This window comes from Cydia amplana, chromosome 26, assembly GCF_948474715.1.
Source record: "Cydia amplana chromosome 26, ilCydAmpl1.1, whole genome shotgun sequence".
Taxonomy (NCBI): domain Eukaryota; kingdom Metazoa; phylum Arthropoda; class Insecta; order Lepidoptera; family Tortricidae; genus Cydia; species Cydia amplana.
The window spans coordinates 1,278,808-1,303,457 of NC_086094.1; the positions used below are offsets into that span (position 1 = coordinate 1,278,808).

General features: G+C 38.7%; 2 protein-coding genes across 2 annotated transcripts; one reads left to right on the plus strand and one right to left on the minus strand.

Moving 5' to 3' along the window:
• Window positions 1-544: 544 nt before the first annotated feature.
• On the minus strand, window positions 545-17,106 carry LOC134660008 (zinc finger protein 37-like). Its single transcript, XM_063515706.1, has 7 exons — window positions 16,554-17,106; window positions 7,327-8,204; window positions 5,693-6,061; window positions 5,131-5,461; window positions 4,519-4,717; window positions 2,819-3,432; window positions 545-597 (listed from the first exon to the last, which is right to left on the minus strand). Exons 1-7 carry the CDS (start codon window positions 17,005-17,007, stop codon window positions 545-547), a joined length of 2,898 nt encoding a protein of 965 aa, XP_063371776.1. The 5' UTR covers window positions 17,008-17,106.
• A 999-nt stretch (window positions 17,107-18,105) lies between these two features.
• LOC134660010 (zinc finger protein 431-like) lies at window positions 18,106-24,075 on the plus strand. Its single transcript, XM_063515707.1, has 3 exons — window positions 18,106-18,415; window positions 18,847-18,987; window positions 22,943-24,075. Exons 1-3 carry the CDS (start codon window positions 18,106-18,108, stop codon window positions 24,070-24,072), a joined length of 1,581 nt encoding a protein of 526 aa, XP_063371777.1. The 3' UTR covers window positions 24,073-24,075.
• The last annotated feature ends 575 nt before the right edge of the window (window positions 24,076-24,650 follow it).

A 24,650-nucleotide genomic window follows, 5' to 3' on the forward strand; every position in this document is an offset into this window, starting at 1 on the left:
TTTAAAATCAAACATTTGCCAATAAAATTTGAACCTATAGTGCAGGGAATAGAGTTGGTTTTGATTTAATATTGTCTTCGGTTACCGCGATAGTTACTCATGAAATAAAACTATTTAAACTATACGCGATATAATCCGTTTTAATAGTTTTATTTCATGATTTTGAGTTGTTTGAAAATTGCACGAAACAAAGTAAATGCAACTCTGTTCCATTTGAAAATGATTTAAATTTTATTGAACTGAAGAAGTCCTATGGGTAGGACATTGGGCCTTAGGAGGATAGGGAGCGTGCTTGAACTGTAGGGGGCAGCACCGGAGCCTCCTGTTTATTGGCGCTAAGTGTAAATGTCAAGTTTATGCTTCAATGTAGCCCCCAAGATGGCAGAACCTAAAATGCACAAGAAAACGGTCGTGAACTGTAGAGGGCAGCACTTGCTTTGGCGTGAAGTGTCACCAAGCTAACTCTGCAGCGATTGATAATACGTTTTTGAAAATCAGTATGTGGCAACACCACAGATAAAAGTATTAAATTATTTAAATTGTCTTAATTCAGTTCATCATTGGCGGGCTGGAAGCCATATCTTTCTATTTCCGGTTCTGGAACGAGAAGGTATTAGTGAAGACAAGTTAACACAGTCAGTGCCGAAAACCCGACTATCGGGTATTTTATGATTTCGTTCCCAGGCCGGACGACCCGATAGTCGGGATCGAGGTACTACAGCTTTATATGACTGAAATGAAACTTTTGTGGCCTGGCGCGGATGTCTTGTGTGGCTTGTGACGGCAATTAATGTGTTAACCTTTTGACTGGAAAAAATACTTCAACAGACGTGCATTCCGACAAGGTTCACCGAAACTGCATACTGTCGCCGCTGCGCCGTGACGTTTACATGGATAATGAGAAATTATGTATAAAATATATGTGTACTGTTGTAATGTATACAAATAAAATGAAATGTAGATACAACCTGTTTTATTGTGGTGGCAAATGGGCGTACCGTTTAACGGTGAGACAGCAACACATACTACGCAATCGCCGCATCATTTTTTATCTAATGCTAAAAAAAACTATATATATATAATTTGTCAAAGGACTTTCTCATTTCAAACATAGACAGAGATAATCATACTAGCTTTGTCTTACACTAGTACTAGCACCCAAAAGAAAAGGATGGATATAGTTTTCCTGGTTCTTACTGACTGACAAATTGGTTTGACCAACTATAATTTGTCAAAGGACCGTCTCATTTCAAACATAGACAGAGAGAATCATACTATCTTTGTCTTACGCTAGTACTAGCACCCAAAAGAAAAGGCTCATGCTTACCTATTTTTTTTTTGTTCTGTTACTGAGAAATTGGTTTGACCAACTTTTTTTACGTTTAAGATACTTTATTCTCATTAAGAATTTGACAATTCACCTATATTTGATAACAAAAAAAAAATAAGAGGAAGATAAGTATTTTTCTTTTTATTTCTATATATATATATATATATCTTATTCGAATATTTTGGTATATTAGTTGTTCGCGCCTCTTTTTATTCATTTTCATTCACATTCAATCATTCATCCATATCGCTTAGTTTCATAAATATATTCGTTCTTCATATCACGCGCCTTTTTGCCGACCTTTCTAACCGCGAATTAAGAGTATATAATTTAAATATAGGTCATTGATGTCACTGAAAATAATACGTCAATCAACATAAAATATAATATCTGGGAGACCGAGCTTTGCTCGGAAAACTTAAAATCTCAAAAATTTGCGTTTTCCCAGAGATAAGACCTAGCTAGATCGATTTTTCGCCCCCGAAAACCCCCATATACCAAATTTCATCGAAATCGTTAGAGCCGTTTCTGAGATCCCCGAAATATATATATAAATAAATAAATATGCAAGAATTGCACGTTTAAAGGTATTAGATTCCCCGTGTAATAATATAGAAGTGAAAAGTTACGAAGAGAAAACGACCCACACATCTGGCGGCCGCCACAAGACCTACAGAAGTTTCCAGGTGAGGTCGGCCCCATTAAATTCATAATCTTAATATCATTCATACCCATAGCCCTTATCTTCCTTCGAATCTTATAGCCACTCCATAGTTATGTTTACATTTTACTTGGTCGAAGTTGGGCACGAACGCGCGAAGTTAGGATACGCTACTGTAAACTTTGCTAACCCTGATTTCCAATTAATTTCAATTGCATACAAGGCTCTACAATCAGCAGCAGAAGAATCTAAGTGGTGTGTCCAAATTGGTCCGAATCTGTATTTATTGCTAATAAATTAAAGAACAAAAAGAAAGAAAATACATTTATTAAACCAAATAATGTGTACAGGTTTATTTCTTAATATTAAAACTAAACAACTACTTCGTTTTCTAAACTTAAATATACAACTGCCATGCCAATAATGTACGTCAAAGAAAAACTGATAAAATGGAACCTAGTTTCTTGCCTTTGTTATGCCTTTAATTCAACATTAATTTTACATTTTATCAATTAATAATAAACATACAATTACTTATTTTAAAATGACCTTAACTCTTTGTTACTCTAAACCTTCTAAGTGTAAGGGATCCTCTTCCATATCATATTTATTGTGTATCTTCATATGTGTGTCTTATCAATTAATAATTAATAAAAAAAATACTTATTTTAAAATGACCTTAACTCTTTGTTACTCTAAACCTTCTAAGTGTAAGGGATCCTCTTCCATATCATATTTATTGTGTATCTTCATATAATTGTTTTATCAATTAATCAACTAATAATAATAAAAAAAAACAATTAGGTACTTATTATAAAATGACTAACTCTTTGTTAGTCTAGACTCTAGACCTTTCAAGTCTAAGGGATCCTCTTCCATATCATAATATTTATTGTGTATCTTCATATGAATGTTCACGTCTGCTGCCCTTTTCGCCCTATAGCCACATATGCCACATTCGTACGGTTTCTCGCCGTGGTGTATCCTCATGTGAATTTGCATGTCCGTTTTCTGGCGAGTTTTGTGCCCGCACTCTTGGCATTGGAAGGGTTTCTCTCCCGTGTGTTGCATGATATGAGTTTTGAGACCTGATATGTGCCGACACCTAAATTCACACAGGGCACATTGATAAGGCTTCTCGCCAGTGTGTCTCATCTCGTGACTTTTCAAATGAGTTTTGCGTGTACATCTGAAGTCACAGAAGCTACATTGAAAGGGTTTCTCCCCAGTGTGCACCAGCAGATGTCTGTCCATATCGGTTCGTAAAGCACCCTTGTAACCGCAAAAGTCGCATTCATAAGGTTTGTTACCCGTGTGTATCATTAGGTGGATTTTCAGGGATTTTTTCACTTTACACGCATAAGCACAATACGTACACTTGAACGGCTTTTCGTCTGAATGCACTTTCTGATGTTCTTTGATACCCGCTTTCCTGCTGCATCTGTATTCGCAAGTGTCGCATTTAAATGGTTTTTCACCGGTGTGCCTCATTTCATGATGTTGAAAGGTACTTTTTGCAGTGGTCACGTAATCGCAGTAGCGACATTTAAACGGCTTAACGTCTTTATCATACTTGTGTTTTCTCTCGTGAACTTGCAAGTCTTGTTTCCGGTAACCCTTGTAGCTACAACGGCTACATTCGAATGGTTTGCCACCAGTGTGTTTCATCTCGTGTATTTTTAATTTAGATTTTTGACTGCACGTGAAATCACAGTGACTACATTTAAAGAGATTTTTATTTGTGATTTTTAAGTGTTTCAATTCGTGCTTTAGTAAGTCTGTTTTCCTTTTACACTTGTAGCTACATTTGTTGCAGTTGAGAGGCTTATTGCTGGAGTGTATCATTTGGTGAAGTCGTAAGGATGTCTTGCGACTAGACTTATAGTCGCAGTGAGTACATTCATAGGGTTTCACTCCAGTGTGTATCATAACATGTTTACGTAAATCACTCTTTGCAAAAGATTTGTACTCGCAATCGTTACACTCAAATCGTTTCTCACCGCTGTGTATAATTCGGTGACTCTGTAAGTCTCTTTTTCTTTTACCCTTGTAGTTACAAATGTTGCAGCTATACAGTCTCTTATTCGTGTGTGTGTCCTGGTGTTGTTGCATATGATATTTCCGTCTGCATTTAAAATCACATTTATCGCATGAGTAAGGTTTCTCGCTGCTGTGTATCGTTTGATGTCTGCGGAAACTGCCTATATGTGGAGTTTTGTAGCTACATTGCCGACAATGGAACACGCCATTCACAGAGTGACTATTTAAATGTGCTTGCAAACTCTTCTTGTTTTCTGTCGTAAACTCACACTCCGAACACATGAAACTGACAACGCCATGTTCATTTTTCTCATGCTCTAACACAAGCATTTTATTTTCGAATGAAGAGCCGCAGAAATCACAGACATATTTTCCATCTGCATTGCGTATATGCCGCGAGTGAGTGTGCATATGTTTTTTTAAAACAGACTTGCTTTTGAAACCCTTGCCACAGTCATTGCATTCATAGTTTACGGCAGTATTTAACATTCTGTTGGGTTTAGGTCGCTTGAAAGTGGTCGCAGAATAGTGTTTTGGTCTGGTGTGTCGCAGTTGGTAGTTGCGGACACTCGAGGTGTAGTCCCGTGGTCCGAGCTTGTACACGCGGCGTCCGACGCGGCAGGTGCGCCGCCTCTCGTTCACAATGAGGCGCTCCAGGCGAACCGAGCACGCCCGGTTGCAGCAATCTTGAAAAAAAAAAGTATAAACATTAGTTTTTTTACAAATTTTCATTTTAGATACAAGATTTTATCGCCGACTGTATTTTTCTTTTAACAGGCAACTAATACTCGTAGAGGCAATTCAAACAAACCCAAACACATTCAGGAGGCATTGTTATATCACACAGTTCCTGAGGCCACCTCCTGTGTCCATCATCAGACCAGCTTCATGTCACAATAATATCATGAAATCACGAAAATTGACTCCAAAAAGCAACAGAATTTTATGTTATATATACCCACTTTGTCAATAGAAAAAGGCGCGAAATTCAAATTTTCGATGGGAAGTCAAAACTTCGCACTTACATTTTTTTAATTTGCCGTTTATTCTACTGATAAAGTAGGTGTGCCAGAGTATAAAGGGTTAAAAATACACTGACCTTGAACAGCTGAGACCATCATGGCCTGGAGCACGGATTCAGGCTCAATCTCTTCCTTCACCACATTCTCCGGATCCATCAAAGCTCGGAGCACATCTTCATATAAATCACACGAGTCTGCAATCTCCTCTGTCTCCTCTTTTACACACCGCTCATTCGCAAACTTCTCCTTATTTTCTAAATCCCTTGGATTCTCGTTGGACACTTCCATTACACCATCCTCCTCTTTTATGTCCTTTACTGCTTCAGGCTCCTCATTTGAACACCTATCTTCTGCCTCTACATCCCTTGGACTCTCAACTTCCTTTACACTATACTCCTTTTTAATATTCTCTACTATCGCCTTGACTGTTGAGGGCTCCTCATTTAGACATTTTTCCTCATTTTCTACCTCAACTATATCCTCCTCCCTTGACCTATCATTGAGTACTTCTTTTTTAACATTCTTGACTGCCTCCTTGACTGCTGTGGGTTCCCCATCAGGACATTTTTCCTTATCCTTTACCTCCACTATATCTGCCTTCCCTGACCTATCATTGACCACTTCTTTGACACTATCCACCTGTTTAATTTCCTTTACTGCCTCCTCGACTGTTGTGGGCTCCTCATTTGGACATTTTTCCTCATCTTTTACCTCGACCATATCCTCCTCACTTGACCTATCATTGAGCACTTCCTTTACACTATCCTCCTTTAATAATTCTACGGTCTCCTTGACTCTGAGTTCCTCATTTGGACATCTTTCCTTATCTTGTACCTCCACTATATCTTCCTTTCTTGACCTATCAATATCATTGACTCCTTTCACATTGAACTCCTTTTCGAAGTCCTCTGAAGACCCTTCAGTAGGTTCCTTTTTCACATACTCCTCTTCAATCTCCATTTTTACATGCGTTGTTTCTATTGACATTTTATTCTTCACACTGGCCATCTGCAATAGAAGTAGAATGTTAATGTAAAGTTCTACAACAAAACTTATATCGACCGGAATATCAACCACAGCTATGAGCTGTATGGATTTTTAACCTTTTAACCGCCAGCAATTTTTGATCGAGCGTACTCGTGTCGCCACCGACAGTAATTGTACCACGCAGAGTAAGGTTGGCATAGTTACGGGAGTTATAAATGTGCTGTAAAAACCAGATCAGTTATTTGTCTTATTTATCAGACTGTGGCGAAATGAGCTGGATATGTAATGTCTTATATATCAGACTCTGGCGGTTAAAGGGTTAATGTGAATAAGATGCATGTAACTGCGTCGAGATATCGGGAGCTCGAAAACAATACAAAAGGTAATCACGGTTCATATCCCGGTCAATATAATATAAGTCTAGTGAAACTAACCGTGAATCATTCAAAACTGTTATTCTACAACAAAATGAAATGAGATCATCAATTAGAATAGAATATAATTTATTCGAAAGCACAAACAAACGAGACAATACATAGTTGTATAATATAAAAGAATACACAAAATAAGATTAAAGTGCCACGAAATGGCCTCATCTCAGCATGCTGCTGGTGGCTAGCTATCAGTGGCGGCGCGTCGATAAAAGCCGGTTCCCACCGGCTTGCCTGTTTTTTGACGTTTGAGCAGAGTTGTAAATTAGCCCAGGATATCCAGGCTATGGATATCTTTGACGCGCCGCCACTGCTAGCTACGCTACTTACATCCTGTGACTCGCCGACTGACAAACGTAGCGCACGTGTTTTGTTCACATAACACCTCACTTCGTGTTTTTTTACATTATTTCCAATTTCCAAACTACTTTTATGGTTGCTGCCATAACTAGCATGTGCCCTTACATGTTCTTGCAAAAGGTTTCTACTCCAGCTAGCATAACTGCACTGGTCACATTTGTAAGGCTTAAAAGCAGTGTGATTCCACTTATGGAATTTCAATCCACTTTTGTATGCACTAGCATAACTGCACTGGTCACACTGGTAAAGTTTATTAGTATGTCTCCTTATATGAACTTGCAAAGATTTTTTGTATGCACTAGCAAAAACACATTGGTTACATTTGTAAACCTTTTCACTGTGTTTTCTTGTATGGTTTAGGAAATTACGTCGGTGATAACAAGAATAACTACACTGATCACATTTATAAACCTGTTCACTAGTATGTTTTGTGATATGGTTTAAGAAATTACGTCGCTTATTACAAGCATAGCTACATTGATCACATTTGTAAACCTGTTCACTAGTATGTTTTGTGATATGGTTTAAGAAATTACGTCGCTTATTACAAGCATAGCTACATTGCTCGCATTTGTAGGGCTTTTCACCAGTGTGTCTCCTTATATGAACTGTCAAATGACTTTTTTGGTTGGTGGCATAACTACATTGTTCGCATTTGTAGGGCTTTTCACCAGTGTGTTTCCTTATATGACCTTGCAAACAATCTTTGTATGCACTAGCATAACTACATTGATCGCATTTGTAGGGCTTTTCACCAGTGTGTTTCCTTATATGAACTTGCAAACAATCTTTGTATGCACTAGCATAATTACAATGGTCGCATTTGTAGGGCAGTTCACCAGTGTGTTGCTTTTTATGAATTTTTAAATGATATCTTCTGTTGCTAGCATAACTACAGTGATCACATTGGTAAAGTTTCTCACTAGTATGTGACCTTACATGAACTTGCAAATGACCTTTGTACGAACTAGCATAACCACACTGTCCGCATTTGTAGGGCTTTTCACCAGTGTGTTTCCTTATATGACCTTGCAAAACATTTTTGTATGCAGTAGCATAACTACAATGGCCGCATTTGTAGGGCTTTTCACCAGTGTGTTTCCTTATATGAACTTGCAAAACATGTTTGTATGCACTAGCACAACTACAATGTTCGCATTTGTAGGGCTTTTCACCAGTGTGTTTCCTTATGTGAACTTGCAAAATATCTTTGTATGCAGTAGCATAACTACACTCGTCATGTTTGTTAAGGTTGTTTTCAGAATGTGTCCTTACGTGACGTGTCAAAGAGGTTTTACTGGCTGTTGTATATTTACAGTGAGCACATTGGTAAGGGTCGGGTCTACTTCCCGGCCTCTTGTGTGGAGTTTGTCCTGCAACAACAGTGTTTGATTTATAAATTAATAGTACATTATTGTCGAGGTTCGGAAGTAGCTACTTGCAGGCTGAGGATTCGTTTTAAACGGACGACCTTGGGAGTCCGTTTAATTGAATCCGAAGCCAGCAAGTACCCTTCCAGCCGAGTCATATATAGTGCTTTTCTCAAAAATGGTGCAAGAAATAGAAATATTTTACAGAAGCAACGTTCTAATTTTCACAGAAAAAAGTAAAACCATTAAAAAGATTAGCATGCCGCCTTTAAAAAAAAAGTGTATTTTTCTGCTGAAAATACGCCAACGTATTTGAGACACCTAAAGTCTATTTTTTAATTCGGTAGACTGAAATGACAGTTCATAGTATGAACATAAAATGTCATTTCATACTATGAAATGTCATTTTAGTCTACCGAATTAAAAAATAGACTTTAAATAGTCGCGGTACCAACATTATAATAATAAGTGCTGATCATCTGTTTGGCTGTTTAATGGACATGCCTTCATTTGATATGGCCATTTAAAGTTTTTAAAAGTTTGGAACTCGTTAAATAATGGAATTTGTATGCAACATTACAGTCCCGAAATCGAGACTGCAATGTTTTTAACTTTTTAATGACCATAAACTATACGCACTTCGCGACCTATTTTTTAACCGGCAACGTCGACTTTGCCGTCCATTTTTGAGAAAATAATCATTTAATTCAGGCATGACCCATGTAAGTGTTAGTAACAAAACAATATTAATGAGTACAATAATTTTCATTAAAATCTACCATGCAAAACAGTATACTTAGAGCTAGGACAATACAATACCACAGAATAAGTAATAGTTTTTTTATTTTATTTTACTTATTTATTACATATTCATGATTCCAATTAATTTTAATTTTATTATAAATCTTGATCTCATTGTCAAAATGTTGTGTTATGTTAATGATTAATTTTATTGTACTTACTAACATGTAGCTGTAATGTATTACTAACAATATTGTATGGAATTTTTGATTTTCCGAAATAAAGATATTTTATTTTATTTATTATCATACAGAACGGCCACGCACCGCCCCGCCCCGACTCGCATTACCTCGCCCCGCGACATGAATCTGGCGGACTTCTGGCGTGCTCTCAGTAAAGCGACTTACCCACACATACACAACGACGCGTGTACAGACGTGCCGTGCACACATATAAACGCAAATGATTTTTGATGTATGGCGTGTCCGCCCTGTGACAATACCGGGTGAGCCATACACTTTGATGAGATAAAACAAATTTTGGACAAAATGGACAGCGCCGTCGTCTCTGCCTCGTCTGCTGTCGTCAGCGCCCCCCCCCCCTCCCTCGATGACTATGTTGTCACAGAGACCCAGATATTTGATCTGTTTGACTCTGTTCAGGTTTGTGCCACACCACATTTATAGAGACCACATGTAATTTCATAATAGTTATTTGTTTTACAAGGGGGCAAAGTAGTTGTTTAACTGCTCATGTTAATTTCGATACCCGAACAAGCGTAAGATTACACAAACATTAAACAACAAAACACATTATCCTAGAATGCAAACAGGTGGAAGTATACAGAGCAAATACCTAGGGACTTGTGCACACTAAAATAGGCAGTTAGCAACCTGAAAACATTGCTAGGCTTCATGGAGGAGCTGCCCCCCCCCCCCCCCATAGCACATGATTGGCGGGACAGTATCTCGCGGCGAGACTACCCGTGACCCGTCCCACATTTGTTATTAGTATTTATTTATTTAAGCCTTTATTTTTCCTTAATTAGTTTTATATAATAAAAGTTTCCTAATAATATTGTTGTTCATTTTACTATATTAAGGACCCCTGTCGGGTATAGGCCTCCTCCATATCTTTCCACCTTTCTCGGTCTGTAGCCTTGATTAGCCAATTTTCTCCAGCTGCGGCTATGATATGGACCATCTTGTTATGGGTGTTCCCGCCTTCCTTTTGCCATGGGGTCCTGGCCACTTTGTGACTTTGTTGGTCCATCTGTCATTTGTCAATCTTCCTATGTGGCCGGCCCATCTCGATTTCTATTTCAGGACAAACTCGAGTGCATCTACGATGTGTGTTTTGGATCGGATGTACTTGCTGTTAACCTTGTCCTTTAGTTTTATGCTGAGAATGCTCCTTTCCATTGTTAACAGAGTTAGAAAATGATGGGTAGGCTATCCCGCCGCGATATACTGTCGCACCAATCATGTGTTAGCCCGGCTGGGGTGGTTAGAGTAGCGCTACCTCGTTTCTCGCAAAATAGGCACAATGGTTGTCAAGTTGCGGAAAATGCTCAGAAGCACTAACTAAGCGTAAGATTAGAATCGTAAAAAATGGAATCTTGAGCGTTGCGTGGGTTTCAAGACATGAAATTCAAGTTTCACAATATTTAATTACACAAACTGGTCTAATGCGATAAAATTTCATTTCGGTTCGGTAGACCCGTTTGTGTAATTAAATATGTCTACAAAACGCGAGAGTTTAAAAAGTTAAGTTTCACCATGTTTTTCAAACAACATTTTTCACCACACTAATGCAAAAAATATACTAACAGTAAAACATAAAACTGAATCAAATCCAAATGAACGCTACTCAATATTTATCATTTAAAAGTGAATTCTAATGAAGAAGCTGTAAGTGGCTCTTATAGCCAAGAATGGCTAGATGCCATGTGTGAGTATCATGCTCTAGTAATATGTGTTTGGCAAAAATTACATTTTATCGCCAACTGTACTTTTTCTTATGTTATGGAACCTATATTGAGTTAGTTTTATGGGTGATGCCAACTTGCCAACGTGTCAAGTTGTCAAAATCGTTGGATCAAATTTTAGTTTTGTCAACTATGAACGTCACACGTCTACATAAATAAAAGGCCATTGCAGACAACTAATACTCACTGAGACAATTCTAAAAACCCCTAACACAATTAGGTTGCGTTGATTCATCACAGAGTTCCTATGGCCACCTGATTGCCTAGGTAATAAGGGTGACGACATTTTGGCTAAAATACCAATATCTCAGTTCTGAAATGGAATTCCGCTTGGTGCCCATAGAACAAAATGAAGTACATAGAAATACCTATCTAATGACCTTACTCTCATTTCTGTTGGCGTTGGGTCCAGGCTCCATACAAAGTTGCCCATGGTCCTTTAACAACAGTTTTTTTTTAGGTCACATTGGTTAGGGTGGCATTCCACCGGTCCAATTTCTTTTTCCAATTGTGTTTTGTCTCACTCACATTTTGCTTAAGATAGTGAGACGCCATGAGATTGGACAAACATATTGGACAGATGGTATACCACCCTTAGCAGCAAGGCGTATTTTGCGTTATTTGGCAGGTATTAATTTTATTACTCTCTATGTTTTCAAAATACGAATTGGTACTGACGCAGACTAGGCCAATGTATTTTACTGACAGAAAATCTTATACAGGCTACGTCATTAAATTGAGAAATTGTATCGTGTTGTGTGGGAACTTCTGCTGGTACCTTAGTGTAAACAAGATTGTCTCCTCATTACCACAGTTTGGACAGGAGGCATGTCTACTTATGTCCATTATCTTAAGATGTCTGAGAACTAACCTGTTAGTGCGTGGGGCACGCCGCGCCTATCCACTAGCTCGGAGCCGAGCGCGAGCTCATCTTTCACCACGTGATCGGCGTCCAGCTCGTCACACACGTCATGCAGCACAGGCCTAGCTTTCACAGACACTCCCGTGAACGAGGGCTCACCTGTTATACACACTTCCTGACAGGGCTCGGGTTTTACGCAAACATTCTCTGTACCCTGTAACGCTGATGACTCCATCGTCATTCGTCAACTTAAAACTCGTTTCCGTTTGAGTGGCACGTAAATAGAGATAGTATCTATAATATTTTCAAATCCATACAAAATTAATAAAAGAAAACTATTTAGCTAAATAGTCAGTGGTATATTCTCTTTGATGCATGTTTGACATTACATTACTGATTACGGGTGCCATGACACCATTGCTTTTTTAATTATGGGCAAAGAATATAATACTCACTAGTTATGGGTCCTTTAAGCTGTTTAGAGGCATTTTTTTAATTGAGAGCGCACGAATGTCACAATGAATCTAAAATTGTCAATTTGATCTTTCCGTCTGAGCGGGCCTTTAATATTATGAGTGAATATTATAAGCACATTTGGGGCATTTTTTTCGAATGTCACCAAGTTACCATTACATCATTTAATTGGCCACAGCCTCTTTGTAGATGAATCAGATCAAATTTAAATAATCACGATTATTTAGCAGTGGCGCTAATGTGCACGTTGATGGCCTCTTAATATTTATTTTATTGAAAAGAATATCTGTAGGGTCAAGGCTGGAACAGTGGCTCAACACTGTAGCACCCTTACCTGTTAAAATAACCATTGCTCCCCCCATTGATTTTTTTCGATTACTGAATATTTCTGCTGTATCTATGAGTAGGGAAACTAATCTCTCATGTTGCAATTAGGTTGAGTGAGCCACTGTACCCGGCAATCAAACTAAGAACCAAAAAAACTATACTCATCCCTTTCTTTTTGTCTTGTGCTGTCCTCGGCAAGCTCCTCCCATTTATGAACCGGGATGTTGAAGGAGTGCATATATCGCCTGGCGCAGTCCTTGTGCCGTAGCATCGGCCGACCGACGCTTCTCTTGGCATCAGCTATGGCGCCAAGGAAAACACGCCGCGCCGCGGCAAACGAGAAGGTTGCATTCGATGCACATGCCCCAGCCAGCGTAAGTGTAAGGCCTGAGTGGACGCTCGGAGCGGAGCGTTCGGCGGGGCGTGCAGCGTAGCGTCGGACTCACAAGTGATTTGAGCAGCGTGCACTAAGGCCGCTCCTATACGTTTGCATTTGTTTGACATGCACGCCGCACGCCCCGCCCCGCTGCACGCCCAACATGAGCGTCCACTCAGGCGTTACACTAAGCGTCTCTGCTTTAGCAGCGCATACTGTCTAGGCTGAAATATTATAGTGTAGTTGGAGTATAGTTCCCTTAGACCCTTATTTAGTATTCCTGAGTATTTTTTTCACAATCCATAATCCCTAGGGAACAATATATGTCTTTGGCCTTCAGTACACCTGCATGAAATAGAAACAAAAAAAAATAGAAAACGTCTTTTTAGGGTTCCGTACCCAAAGGGTAAAAACGGGACTCTATTACTTAGACTCCGCTGTGCGTCCGTCCGTCCGTCCGTCCGTCCGTCTGTCACCAGGCTGTATCTCACGAACCGTGATAGCTAGACAGTTGAAATTTTCACAGATGATGTATTTCTGTTGCCGCTATAACAACAAATACTAAAAACAGAATAAAATAAAGATTTTAGTGGGGCTCCCATACAACAAACGTGATTTTTGACCGAAGTTAAGCAACGTCGGGCGGGGTCAGTACTTGGATGGGTGACCGTTTTTTTTGCTTGTTTTTTATTGATGGTGCGGAACCCTCCGTGCGCGAGTCCGACTCGCACTTGGCCGGTTTTTTAGGGTTCCGTACCCAAAGGGTAAAAACGGGACCATATTACTAAGACTCCGCTGTCCGTCCGTCCGTCCGTCCGCCGTCCGTCCGTCCGTCTGTCACCAGGCTGTATCTCACGAACCGTGATAGCTAGACAGTTGAAATTTTCACAGATGATGTATTTCTGTTGCCGCTATAACAACAAATACTAAAAACAGAATAAAATAAAGATTTAAGTGGGGCTCCCATACAACAAACGTGATTTTTGACCGAAGTTAAGCAACGTCGGGCGGGGTCAGTACTTGGATGGGTGACCGTTTTTTTGCTTGTTTTGCTCTATTTTTTGTTGATGGTGCGGAACCCTCCGTGCGCGAGTCCGACTCGCACTTGGCCGGTTTTTTATTGTCTTTATTTATAATATAATATAACAGTTTAATGGCGTTATTCATTAACGCGTTACTGGCCTGAATCAGCTATGAATCGTTTGTGTTTATCTCTGTCATTTTGACTTATGTATTTGTAAGAAAGGGATAAAACATAATTGAACTAAATCAGACCCCTAAAGTTTTATAAATAAGGGGGTAAAATAATTAATCACACAATATCCAAAATCCAAAGAAACATTTCATACAAATTAAGCATATCGTCAGATGACAAGCAAAACTCACTAATTACCTACTAAAAAGTAATTAAACAAAAATCAACCTTACTTGAGTACTAATATGGTTCACTATGGCTATGACCTTGTGGTGGTAATTAGTGAGTTATGCTTGTTACCTGACGATGTAAACTATGGTAGACAGCAGTGGCCTATTTTATAAAGCTACAAGTTACAATTTACAAGCGGAAGTCTCTTTCTAACCCTATGTGTTAGAACGAGACTTCCGCTTGTAAATTGTAACTTGTAGCTTTATAAAATAGGCCACAGGTGGTCTTATCGCTAAAGAGCGCTACGGAATGACATAGGTACTTATTGACTTTGTATGTACTAAATGTGACCTAACATCCGAATTCATATCCAGGCATCGGATGTTAGGGGGCAAAATGTAATAACAGGAGGGAGTTTCTATATCGATAAACTCAATTATCGATGATTTTCTGATAAAAATATAATTTTATTGAAAGCATAACAATTAATCAAAATAATAACATTAATAACTCAAGTCTCTTCGTGTAAGGCCTGAGTGGACGCTCGAAGCGGAGCGTTCGGCGGGGCGTGCAGCGTGGCTGTGGGCTCACGCGTGATGTGAGCAGCGTGCACTAAGGCCGCTCCTATACGCTTGCATTTGTTTAACATGCACGTCGCACGCCCCGCCCCGCTGCACGCCCAACTCAAGCGTCCACTCAGGCCTTACACTTCCGCACGCGGTGCGAACCACCGCGCAACCCGTGCGTCCATGCTGCTGCCGCACAGCGCTGCCTCTGTTATCTATGCTACATCCTGTGACTCGTCGACTGTCGAACGTTGCGCACGTCTTTTGTTCACATAACACCTCACCTCGTGTTTCCTTACAGGATGTTCCAATCTACTTTTACTACTAGATGTGTGTATTCTGTTCGGCATTCGCCTATCACCATGGTTGCTAACATATTTATACTGTTCACACTGGTACGTTTTAGCAAGTTGGTGGCTTCCATAATTATACTGGTAAGCGTGTGACTTTAAATGTAGTTTCAAAAGACTTTTACGGTTGCTAGCATAACTACACAGGTCACATTTGTAAAGATTTTCAGCAGTGTGATTATTCAACATATGAACTTCCAAATGATTTTTGTATGCAGTAGCATAACTACACTGGACACATCGGTAAGGCTTGTTTTTATAATGTGTCGTGTAAGCATGGTGTTTCAAAGTAGTTTTTTTGGCTGTTCTATATTCGCAGTTAGGACATTTGTAACGATGAGGTCTACTTCCCGGCCTCTCTCGAGTTCGTGCTGCAAAAAAAGGTTTGATTAATAGAGACCATATACAGTACCGGCCAATAATATGACACCTTTGTGTATTTTTGTATGAACTTGTATAGGTAAACAATATACCTACATAGGTTAATTTGTAGATTGAATATTTTAAGAGTCATTTTATACAAATATATAATGAATACTGCAATTCAATACTGTGAATTTACAATAGGACAATTACACAGCACATTTTTCTTTTCTTCCAATTTTTCTCATCTTTCATACAAAGGAAAACTACTAGACTATTTAAAGCAGTGAGGAGGAAGTAAAAAAATAAGTTATACCGTAAAACATACTAAATGTAAAACATGAATCTGAATCAAATCCAAATTGACATTATTCAATATTTGGGGCCCTTGCACACTGCGACTTTTTAATAATAACAGACCAAATTAATAAAAGTCCCGGACAATAATACCCCATCAAAAACATTACATGTAAAAAGGTGCAAGTCTCGCAACGCTTTTACTACAAAAAAGTTTTGAGATGTAATGTGAAACCAAGTCGGTTATTTTAATCAGTGCCAGGGGGTATTAAAACCGTATCAATAAGATATCTTTAATTTGAAATACATTTATAATGACTTGGCCATCGCACGGGTGCATAATGACATAAGGATCATCGTCACCTATTAAAAATAATTCTAATTGAACATAACGCTAGCGCTAATTGCAGTTTAAGCATTACTTACACATATTTACGAGTATGGTATGAGTAAAGCATTATGTGCGCTTGCGAAGTCATTATATGTATTACCTGGCTATTTTGTATGTAATATTGACAAACGACAATGTCTGATAAAGTCATAAATATTAGTATGGCCCGCGTCAACTTCGTTAACTACTATGTGGCCCTTGGCTGCTAAAAGGTTGCCGACCACTGCTTTAAGATGTCTATCGAGAACTAACCTGTTGGTGTGTGGGGCACGCCACGCTGCTCCACTAGCTCGGGGCCCAGCACGAGCTCATCTTTTACAGTGTGGTCGGCATACAGCCCCATCGTCGCGCTCACGCCGAGCGACTCTTCTTTTACACTCACATCTGAGCATGATGGCTCAGCTTCTATAGACACACTCTCGCACCTGGGCTCGTCTTTTACAAAAACAGGATCCAATAAAGGCTCGGCTTTTATAGACACACTCTCGCACCTCAGCTCGTCTTTTCCAATAACAGCATCCAGTAAAGGCTCGGCTTTTATAGACACACTCTCGCGCCTAGGCTCATCATTTACAAAAACAGCATCGTCCGGCTCAGCTTTAACAGACACTCCCTCAAACGTGGGCTCATCCGTTATACACACATCATCACAGGGCTCCGCCTTCACGCAAACACTCTCTGTGCCCTGCAACGCTGATGACTCCATCGTCAACTATGTACGACGTCTTTTCGATTCACTTTACCGTAAACGTCAAGTAAAAAGCTGGGATCTTTGTTTAAGTACGATATTGTTTCAAATCCGTACAAAATATATTCAAAATTCAAAATAATTCAAAATATTCATAGTTCCAAAAAGCTAGGAAATAAAATGTTGTTGTCACTGTCAAATTGGCAGTTTGTGGTGTCATAATGGCGTGCGTTCAAATATCATTCAAATATCCATTGTAAGTGGGGTCTAGATTTTTCGCTAATCTGATGAAATTGTCCGATCGAATCAGGCCGCGCGGTCGCAAAGTCCAAATTGATTCCCCGATCAAATCAGCAGGTGCGGACACAAAAATATCAAATTTCGAAGTTAGGAATGCAAATTGGTGCTTAAATTGTGTACGTGTGGACGCTAGTTGAAATTGGCGCCAATTATTTTCCTGATCAAAGGGTATACCGGACCGCAATTTTGGTATAGTCAGTATATCACTTTCTCGCCCTGCCCCATTGCCCTAGTCAAGGGCTTATTACACTTTTCCTGCCGTTGGGCTATAGCCCCCTCCACACTCGTTCGCGAATCGCGGGCGAAGTCTCGAACGCGAGTGTGTAGTCAATTTCGCTAACCAATCTACTAGTTTGTATATCTATGGTATCTATGGTATTATTTTCTCTGTGGCTGTCCAATGCCAAAAAAAAAATACCGGTCGCCTACTATCATCTATGGTCGCCATCGTCATACTCGCCTTTGGCAATTTTTATTTTGCTTTTTTCGTATTTTGCAGCGTGAAGCTATTGCAGTGATTCTCTACGGAAAATATAACAAATTGAGCGCATTACCCGCGGCAGAGCGCGCTGCCTTGGCCGAGGCTGCCGAGGCACGTCTACATTGGCCGTTTGCCGCGAGAGAAAATTTCCTCGCGACGTTGCTCGCTCTGTGGATCCGCCTAATAGTATTCTAAAAAGTAATGTTCCTTCCAGTGTTCTTTGTAGTATAGCTTTAATTCCTGTTTTAGTATATTCTATATGGATTTGAACAATATCATATTTGAAAAATTCTATATTTACATGAAGAATAATAGAAACGAGTTTTTAGTTAACAATGGAGTCGTCAGGGTTACTGGGTACAGAGAATGTTTGCGTAAAGGTTGAGCCCTGTGAGGTGTGTATAACATATGAGCCCACGTCCGCCGAAGTGTCTGTGAAAATTGAGCCGCTGGATGTAAAAGATGAGTTCACACGCGAATGTGTATACATAAAAGCTGAGCCTTCGTGCTCAGATGTGAGTGTAAAAGATGAGTCGCTCGGCGTGAGCGCGGCGGCGGCGCTGTACACCGACCACGCCGTGAAAGACGAGCTCGTGCTCGGCCCCGAGCTAGTGGAGCAGCGCGGCGTGAGCGACGCACCAACAGGTCAGTTGCAACATATAACTATAACTTTGACGACTAGTCTGGTATATAGTTGTGACAAAAACATTCCCCATACAAAAGAATCTCGAGAACGGCATATAGTCTAGCCTAGAGGCTAGTGACCCCTGGGTTTGAACCCCGGCACAGGCATTTATTTTTGTGATGAAGAGAGGTATTTGGACAGTGTTATGAAATAAGCGATCAAGCGACAGTTAGTTCGCTATTCCATAACACTGTCCATTTGTTCCTGAGTCATAGGTGTTTTCGTGTATAAGTATGTATATATCGTCGCCTAGTACCCATGGTACAAACACCAACACTCTTAACTGTACACCGTTTATTTATATTTATTTCTGGCCAGCTGTGGGACATCATAACGGGCTAAATAAAAAAAAAAAAGTGTAAATATTGTTTTAATCTGTGGGTGATTTCAGCTTTCAACATGGAGATAGATCTGAAGCCATGTGAGATTGTCACCGAGAGCGCAGACGGAGGCAGCCCAATACAAGTTCCTGAAGCTGAGTTAGAGGAACTGAGGAACACCAAAGTTGGGAAAGCTAAAAGAAACAAACGAGGTAAGGGGATCTGTGTAATAATGTAGTAAAAAAATTTTCTACTCCCGTACTTTTATTTGTCATAAAGGGTCGTGCACACATCTTTAAAATCCTACCTGATAGTTGTCAAGACAAGTCTTTAGTCTATTCCCCAAAAACGCATTAGTGCATACACGCAGACTCTTTTTGCCACTTTTCGATACTTCGTGTAATGACCACTGTTCGGTATTAAAACCTTCTTTGTTTTAGTTATATTGATTTTCTACATTTAAATCATTGACATATAAAAAGAATGTGACTTCTCTATTTAGATTTGCACCAAAAACATGTATTTTATATTAATAAATAGGAAACAACAATAAAAAAATGTGTTTAAATAAACTTACATAATTACATTAATTACATAATTACATAATACATATAATAAAATAAATAAAAAATATTGTATGAAATACATTGTTGCTAACCTTGTTTTAAATGTCATCTCCGACAAATAAGTGAACCATGGACATGTTTTTTTATTTCATTCATTCTTTTTCCGCCCGTACCTACCTTTAAAATTTATCTTTTGTGTTAAAGAACAGTGTGTCTTTCAAGTTAAAACGGATGAAGACGAAAACATAGTGTCTACACCGACTACGTCTGAAGACGAAGATGAAGAGAAGATATCAGTAACTAAAAATTTGCTGTCTTCAAAATCGCGACACGTGTACGAAAAGTCGTATGAAAAGTTCATGGCATGGAAATCTGAGCATAAAAATTCGTCATTTTCAGAAAAAGTGCTGTTAGCTTATTTTAACGATCTAAGTGAAAGTTGCAAGCCCACATCATTGTGGGTGGAGTATTCCAAGCTAAAGTCTATGCTAAATATACACCACCAAATGGATATCTCCAAATATTTTAAATTGTTAGCTTTCCTTAAAAGGAAGTCAGAACCGAAAGGAGGCTACGAAGTAAAAAAAGCACGCACTTTTTCACCAGATGACTTAAAAAAGTTTATCAACAATGCACCGGATGACGAATATCTTTTAATCAAGGTAGGTTGTTGTTTTTGATATAGTTATTATTAAAATGTGTTAATATACATTATGTAACTGAACGAAAAGCAATTACTCAAACCCGATGTTTAGGTCATACTAAGCAACTTTTACTATGGGACCAACCCTGAAATCGCGAAAAAAAAATGACTCTCCCAAAGGAAATTTCAACATCAGACCAGCAAAATGTATGAAACTTCTAATTTTCTTTCCTCGTTTTCGGGGTTGGTCCCATAGTAAAAGTTGCTCAGTATGACCTAAACATTAACAGGTTTGAGTAATTGCTTTTCGTTCAGTTACATACATTTTTATGTTGCAGGTTGCAGTAATATTCGGAATCATGGGTGCTTGCCGGAGACAGGAGCTTCATATGTTAAAAACTAAGCACGTCGTTGACGCTGACAATAAACTTATAGTAAAGATAATGAATACAAAAAATCACCTCAATCGGACATTCACAATAACTGGAAATTACTACAAAGTATGTAAAAAATATGTGGACCTTCGCCCAAATCCTTGCAACAGCCAGAACTTCTTTATTAGTCTCAATGGAAAATGTTTAGGGCAAAATATTGGAATAAATACTTTTGGCCAGATGGGCAAAACCGTGGCAGCATATCTTAAGCTTCCACACCCGGAGCTTTATACGGGACATTGTTTCCGTAGAACATCAGCCACACTCTCAGTTGACGCAGATGGAGACATAACTTCTTTAAAAAGACATGGTCGCCGGAATTCGACAGCAGTGGCAGAGGGTTACATTGACTCTATACAAAGCAAGACCAAAGTATCAAATCTTATGAATACTAGTAAGACACGGCCACAGAAGGAAACCGCAACTTGTATATCAGTAACCAATATTCTAGCAACTGAATCCCAGCAAAGCACCATTTCTCCGGCACCATTACCATCAGACATGGAAACTGCTCAAAGTTCATCGTTATCCCAAATAATACAACAACATTCTGATATCCGCATTAATATTAATACTGCATCAAGCAGTGGTCAAACAATAACAATGTCACACAATACCATACATAATCTGCACTTGCACTTCCATAAGTGAAATGGTCCTTTCAGTTCTTAATTTTTCATTAATAAAAACAATTTTTTGGTTTTAGGAGGCCTTAAGAGCCTTAGGAGGTTAAAAATGCCTTTATTGCTACAAATTTACATTTTCTGATGTATGTGTAATTACATTCTTTATTTTTCAGAGAAATTTGATTTTTAGGTAGCTAGTCTAAGTATAAGAATAAAAACATTGTATGTGTTAAACAATTTCATTTAAATACAAATATTTTTCAAATAAATACTCAGTTGTTTGTGTTTTTATCCTGCAACAGAAGTGTCTCAGATTATACTATTTAAAATAGGTAGATACCGTAGGCAGAAGTCCACTAGATGACATGAATAATATTTGTTAATTTTACAATTTTATTTCAAAGTAATTAAGTGCTTGGTCGTAGAAAAAGTATTGTATGCAAGGTTGTTTAACTAATACTCGTGGCGTCTTTATTTCAATTTATCGGGTTATTCCCACTAGTTACCACCAAGTTCTTACCAGTGGTAACTACTGGGAATTTTTTTCCCACCTTTTACCACTGGTAACTACTGGGAAAAATAATTCCCAGTAGTTACCACCAACTCGGTTTGGTGGTAACTAGTGGGAATTTTTATTCCCAGTAGTTACCACCAAAATTTTGTTAGAGTTAAATACTAATAAAAACAGTATAAAAAAATAAAAAATAAATATAGAGTGATTTAATAAATCATTATTAAGTCGATTAGTGTTTAGTAAACTGCCTTAAAAGTGACGAAAAAATATTGAAACAGTTTAACCGGTACTAGTACATAAAGTATAATATATGCAAGGATAAATTAAATAATCCATTTAGATTATTTTTAAGTGATTTTATTCGGTAATTCAAAATCACTCTATATTTATACTATACTATTTTATACTGTTTTTATTAGTATTTAACTCTAACAAAATTTTGGTGGTAACTACTGGGAATAAAAATTCCCAGTAGTTATAGTTTGTAGCTTTCTAATAGACCCCGAAGGCTAATCCTATTGTCTATTGTTAAGTAAAACCGCTCGTGCCACGTGCCACAACCACCTGCATAAAAAATCGGTACTTCGGTTACTGAGTGCCGGCGAGTCGAACGCTACAAAACCAGTCGAAAATGTGTCATCGAGATGCGTAACAAAGGCGCGTTATCGGAGAGCGCACCTACACTGGTTTTATGAGCGTTGGGCTAGCCCGCGCTCAGGTACCAAATAGAATAATTAGGACCCTTTTTTGCAGGTAAGTAGCACTTGCGGTTTTACTCAACAATAGACAATAGGATAAGCCTTCGGGCGCTACTAGAAAGCTACAAACTATACCACCAAACCGAGTAAAAGGTGGGAAAAAAAATCCCAGTAGTTACCACTGGTAACAACTTGGTGGTAACTAGTGGGAATAACCCAATTTATCATATTTATTAACAATTTTCGGCTACGCCCCAAATTGTTACTCACGCCACTCGCCTTTTTTGACCTCTCTTAAACAACAACACTAAAAATGTGTGGACTTTCAGCAGAAAAGAGGAAATCGATTGTGGACAATTCACTATTTGTCTACAATAGATTTTCTCTTTTCTGTACCGCCTACTATATGTATAAGTAATCACTTACAGAAAGTTTGTGGGCGAAGTGGTTGAGAATATTTAGTTCAGCAAAAGCTTACTACAAAGTTCTTAATTATTTGAATTCTATATTCATTCTTAATAAATGATGCTTTGAATTAATTATCTTAACCTCAAACCCACTATGTATGTATGTCAAAACTTAATAAAAATACAAAGGCAAACTTATCTCTGTAAGGGATCCCTTCCAGTAAACAGTTCTTTGATTGTTTTACAATATACAATAATAAATAACACATTTTGTTGCAGAGAAAACTCCACAGAAGAGACAAACAGAACGGAATCTTTACAAATGTATGCAGTGTAGTTATTCTACTAACAAAAACAGTAATTTACAGGTTCATGTAAGGAAACACACTGGTGAAAAGCCTTACAAGTGCGAGCAATGTAGCTACGCTAGTGCAAACAAACGTCATTTGCGAGTTCATGTAATGAAACACACTGGAGTGAATCTTTATAAATGTGACCAGTGTAGTTTTGCTAGTAATTACAAAAAAAGTTTATTAATCCATGCAAGAAAACACACTGGTGTAAAGCCTTACAAATGTGGCCAATGTAGTTACGCTAGTGCACACAAATGTGGATTAAAAGTTCATGTTATGAAACACACTGGAAAGAATCTTTACAAATGTGACCAGTGTAATTATGCTAGTGCACACAAATGTGGATTAAAAGTTCATGTAATGAAACACACTGGAGAGAATCTTAACAAATGTGACCAGTGTAGTTATGCTAGTGCAAACAAAAGTAATTTTGAAAGTCATGTAAGAAAGCACACAGGTGAAACGCCTTACAAATGCGATCAATGCAGTTATGCTAGCGCATACAAAGGTGCTTTGCAAGATCATGTAAGGACACATAGTAGTGAGAAACCTTACCAATGTGAGCACTGTAGTTATTCTAGTATCATTAAACATAGTTTGAAAAAACATATTCTAAGGAAACACACCAGTGAAAAGCGTCACAAATGTGAGCAGTGTAATTATGCTAGTAATTTCAAGTACAATTTCTTAATCCATATAAGAAAACACACTGGTGAAAAACCTTACAAATGTGAACACTGTAGTTTTGCTAGTACTGACAAACATTATTTATTAATCCATACAAGAAAACACACCGGCGAAGAGCCTTACAAATGTGACCAGTGTAGTTTTGCTAGTAGTTACAAAAATCAATTATCAAGGCATATAAGCAGACACACAGGTGAAAAGCTTCACAAATGCGGGCAATGCAGTTATGCTAGCGCATACAAAGGTAGTTTGAAACGTCATTTACTGAAGCATTCTAGCGAGAAACCTTATCAGTGTGAACAATGTAGTTATGCTAGTGCATACAAGAGTGCTCTGAAAGTTCATGTAAGGAGACATACCCAACCATAAGAAACCTTACTAGTGCAAACACTGTAATCACTATTGTTATGCTAGTAACAGGAAACAGGTTGAAAACTCATATAACGGTGTACACCGATGAAAACCCTTCATTTATTTATAGCTTAGCTCCTTTGATTACAAAGATAAGATAAAAAAATAGTTTATTCAAGTAGGCATATTACAATGCGCTTATGAACGTCAAATAAAGCTACACCGCCTCCAACCCTACACCTCTGCCCTGAGAAGACTTAAATCAAAGATTAGGGGCGGGTACCTTTTCTCGGCAGCTGACCGTACTACAGATATACAGGGTGGATTTTCTTTTTGGGTCAGTGAGGGCAGCTACTTACCAGATCCTGCGCTGCTACGAGAAAACGCTCTTAGAAGACCTTCCCGCGATTTCAAATTAATGCAGATTGGCTGACCGACACTAGTGACACGATGCAGTACTGATGATGGACGGCAAAACAATACCGTGTGTGAGCTATTTCTTGCTCCGTAGTCCTGCAAGGCGAACTGCAATGTAGGTGTGTGAGCTATATCCTACTCTGCAGTCCAGCGAGCCGGACTGCAATGTAGGAGTGTGA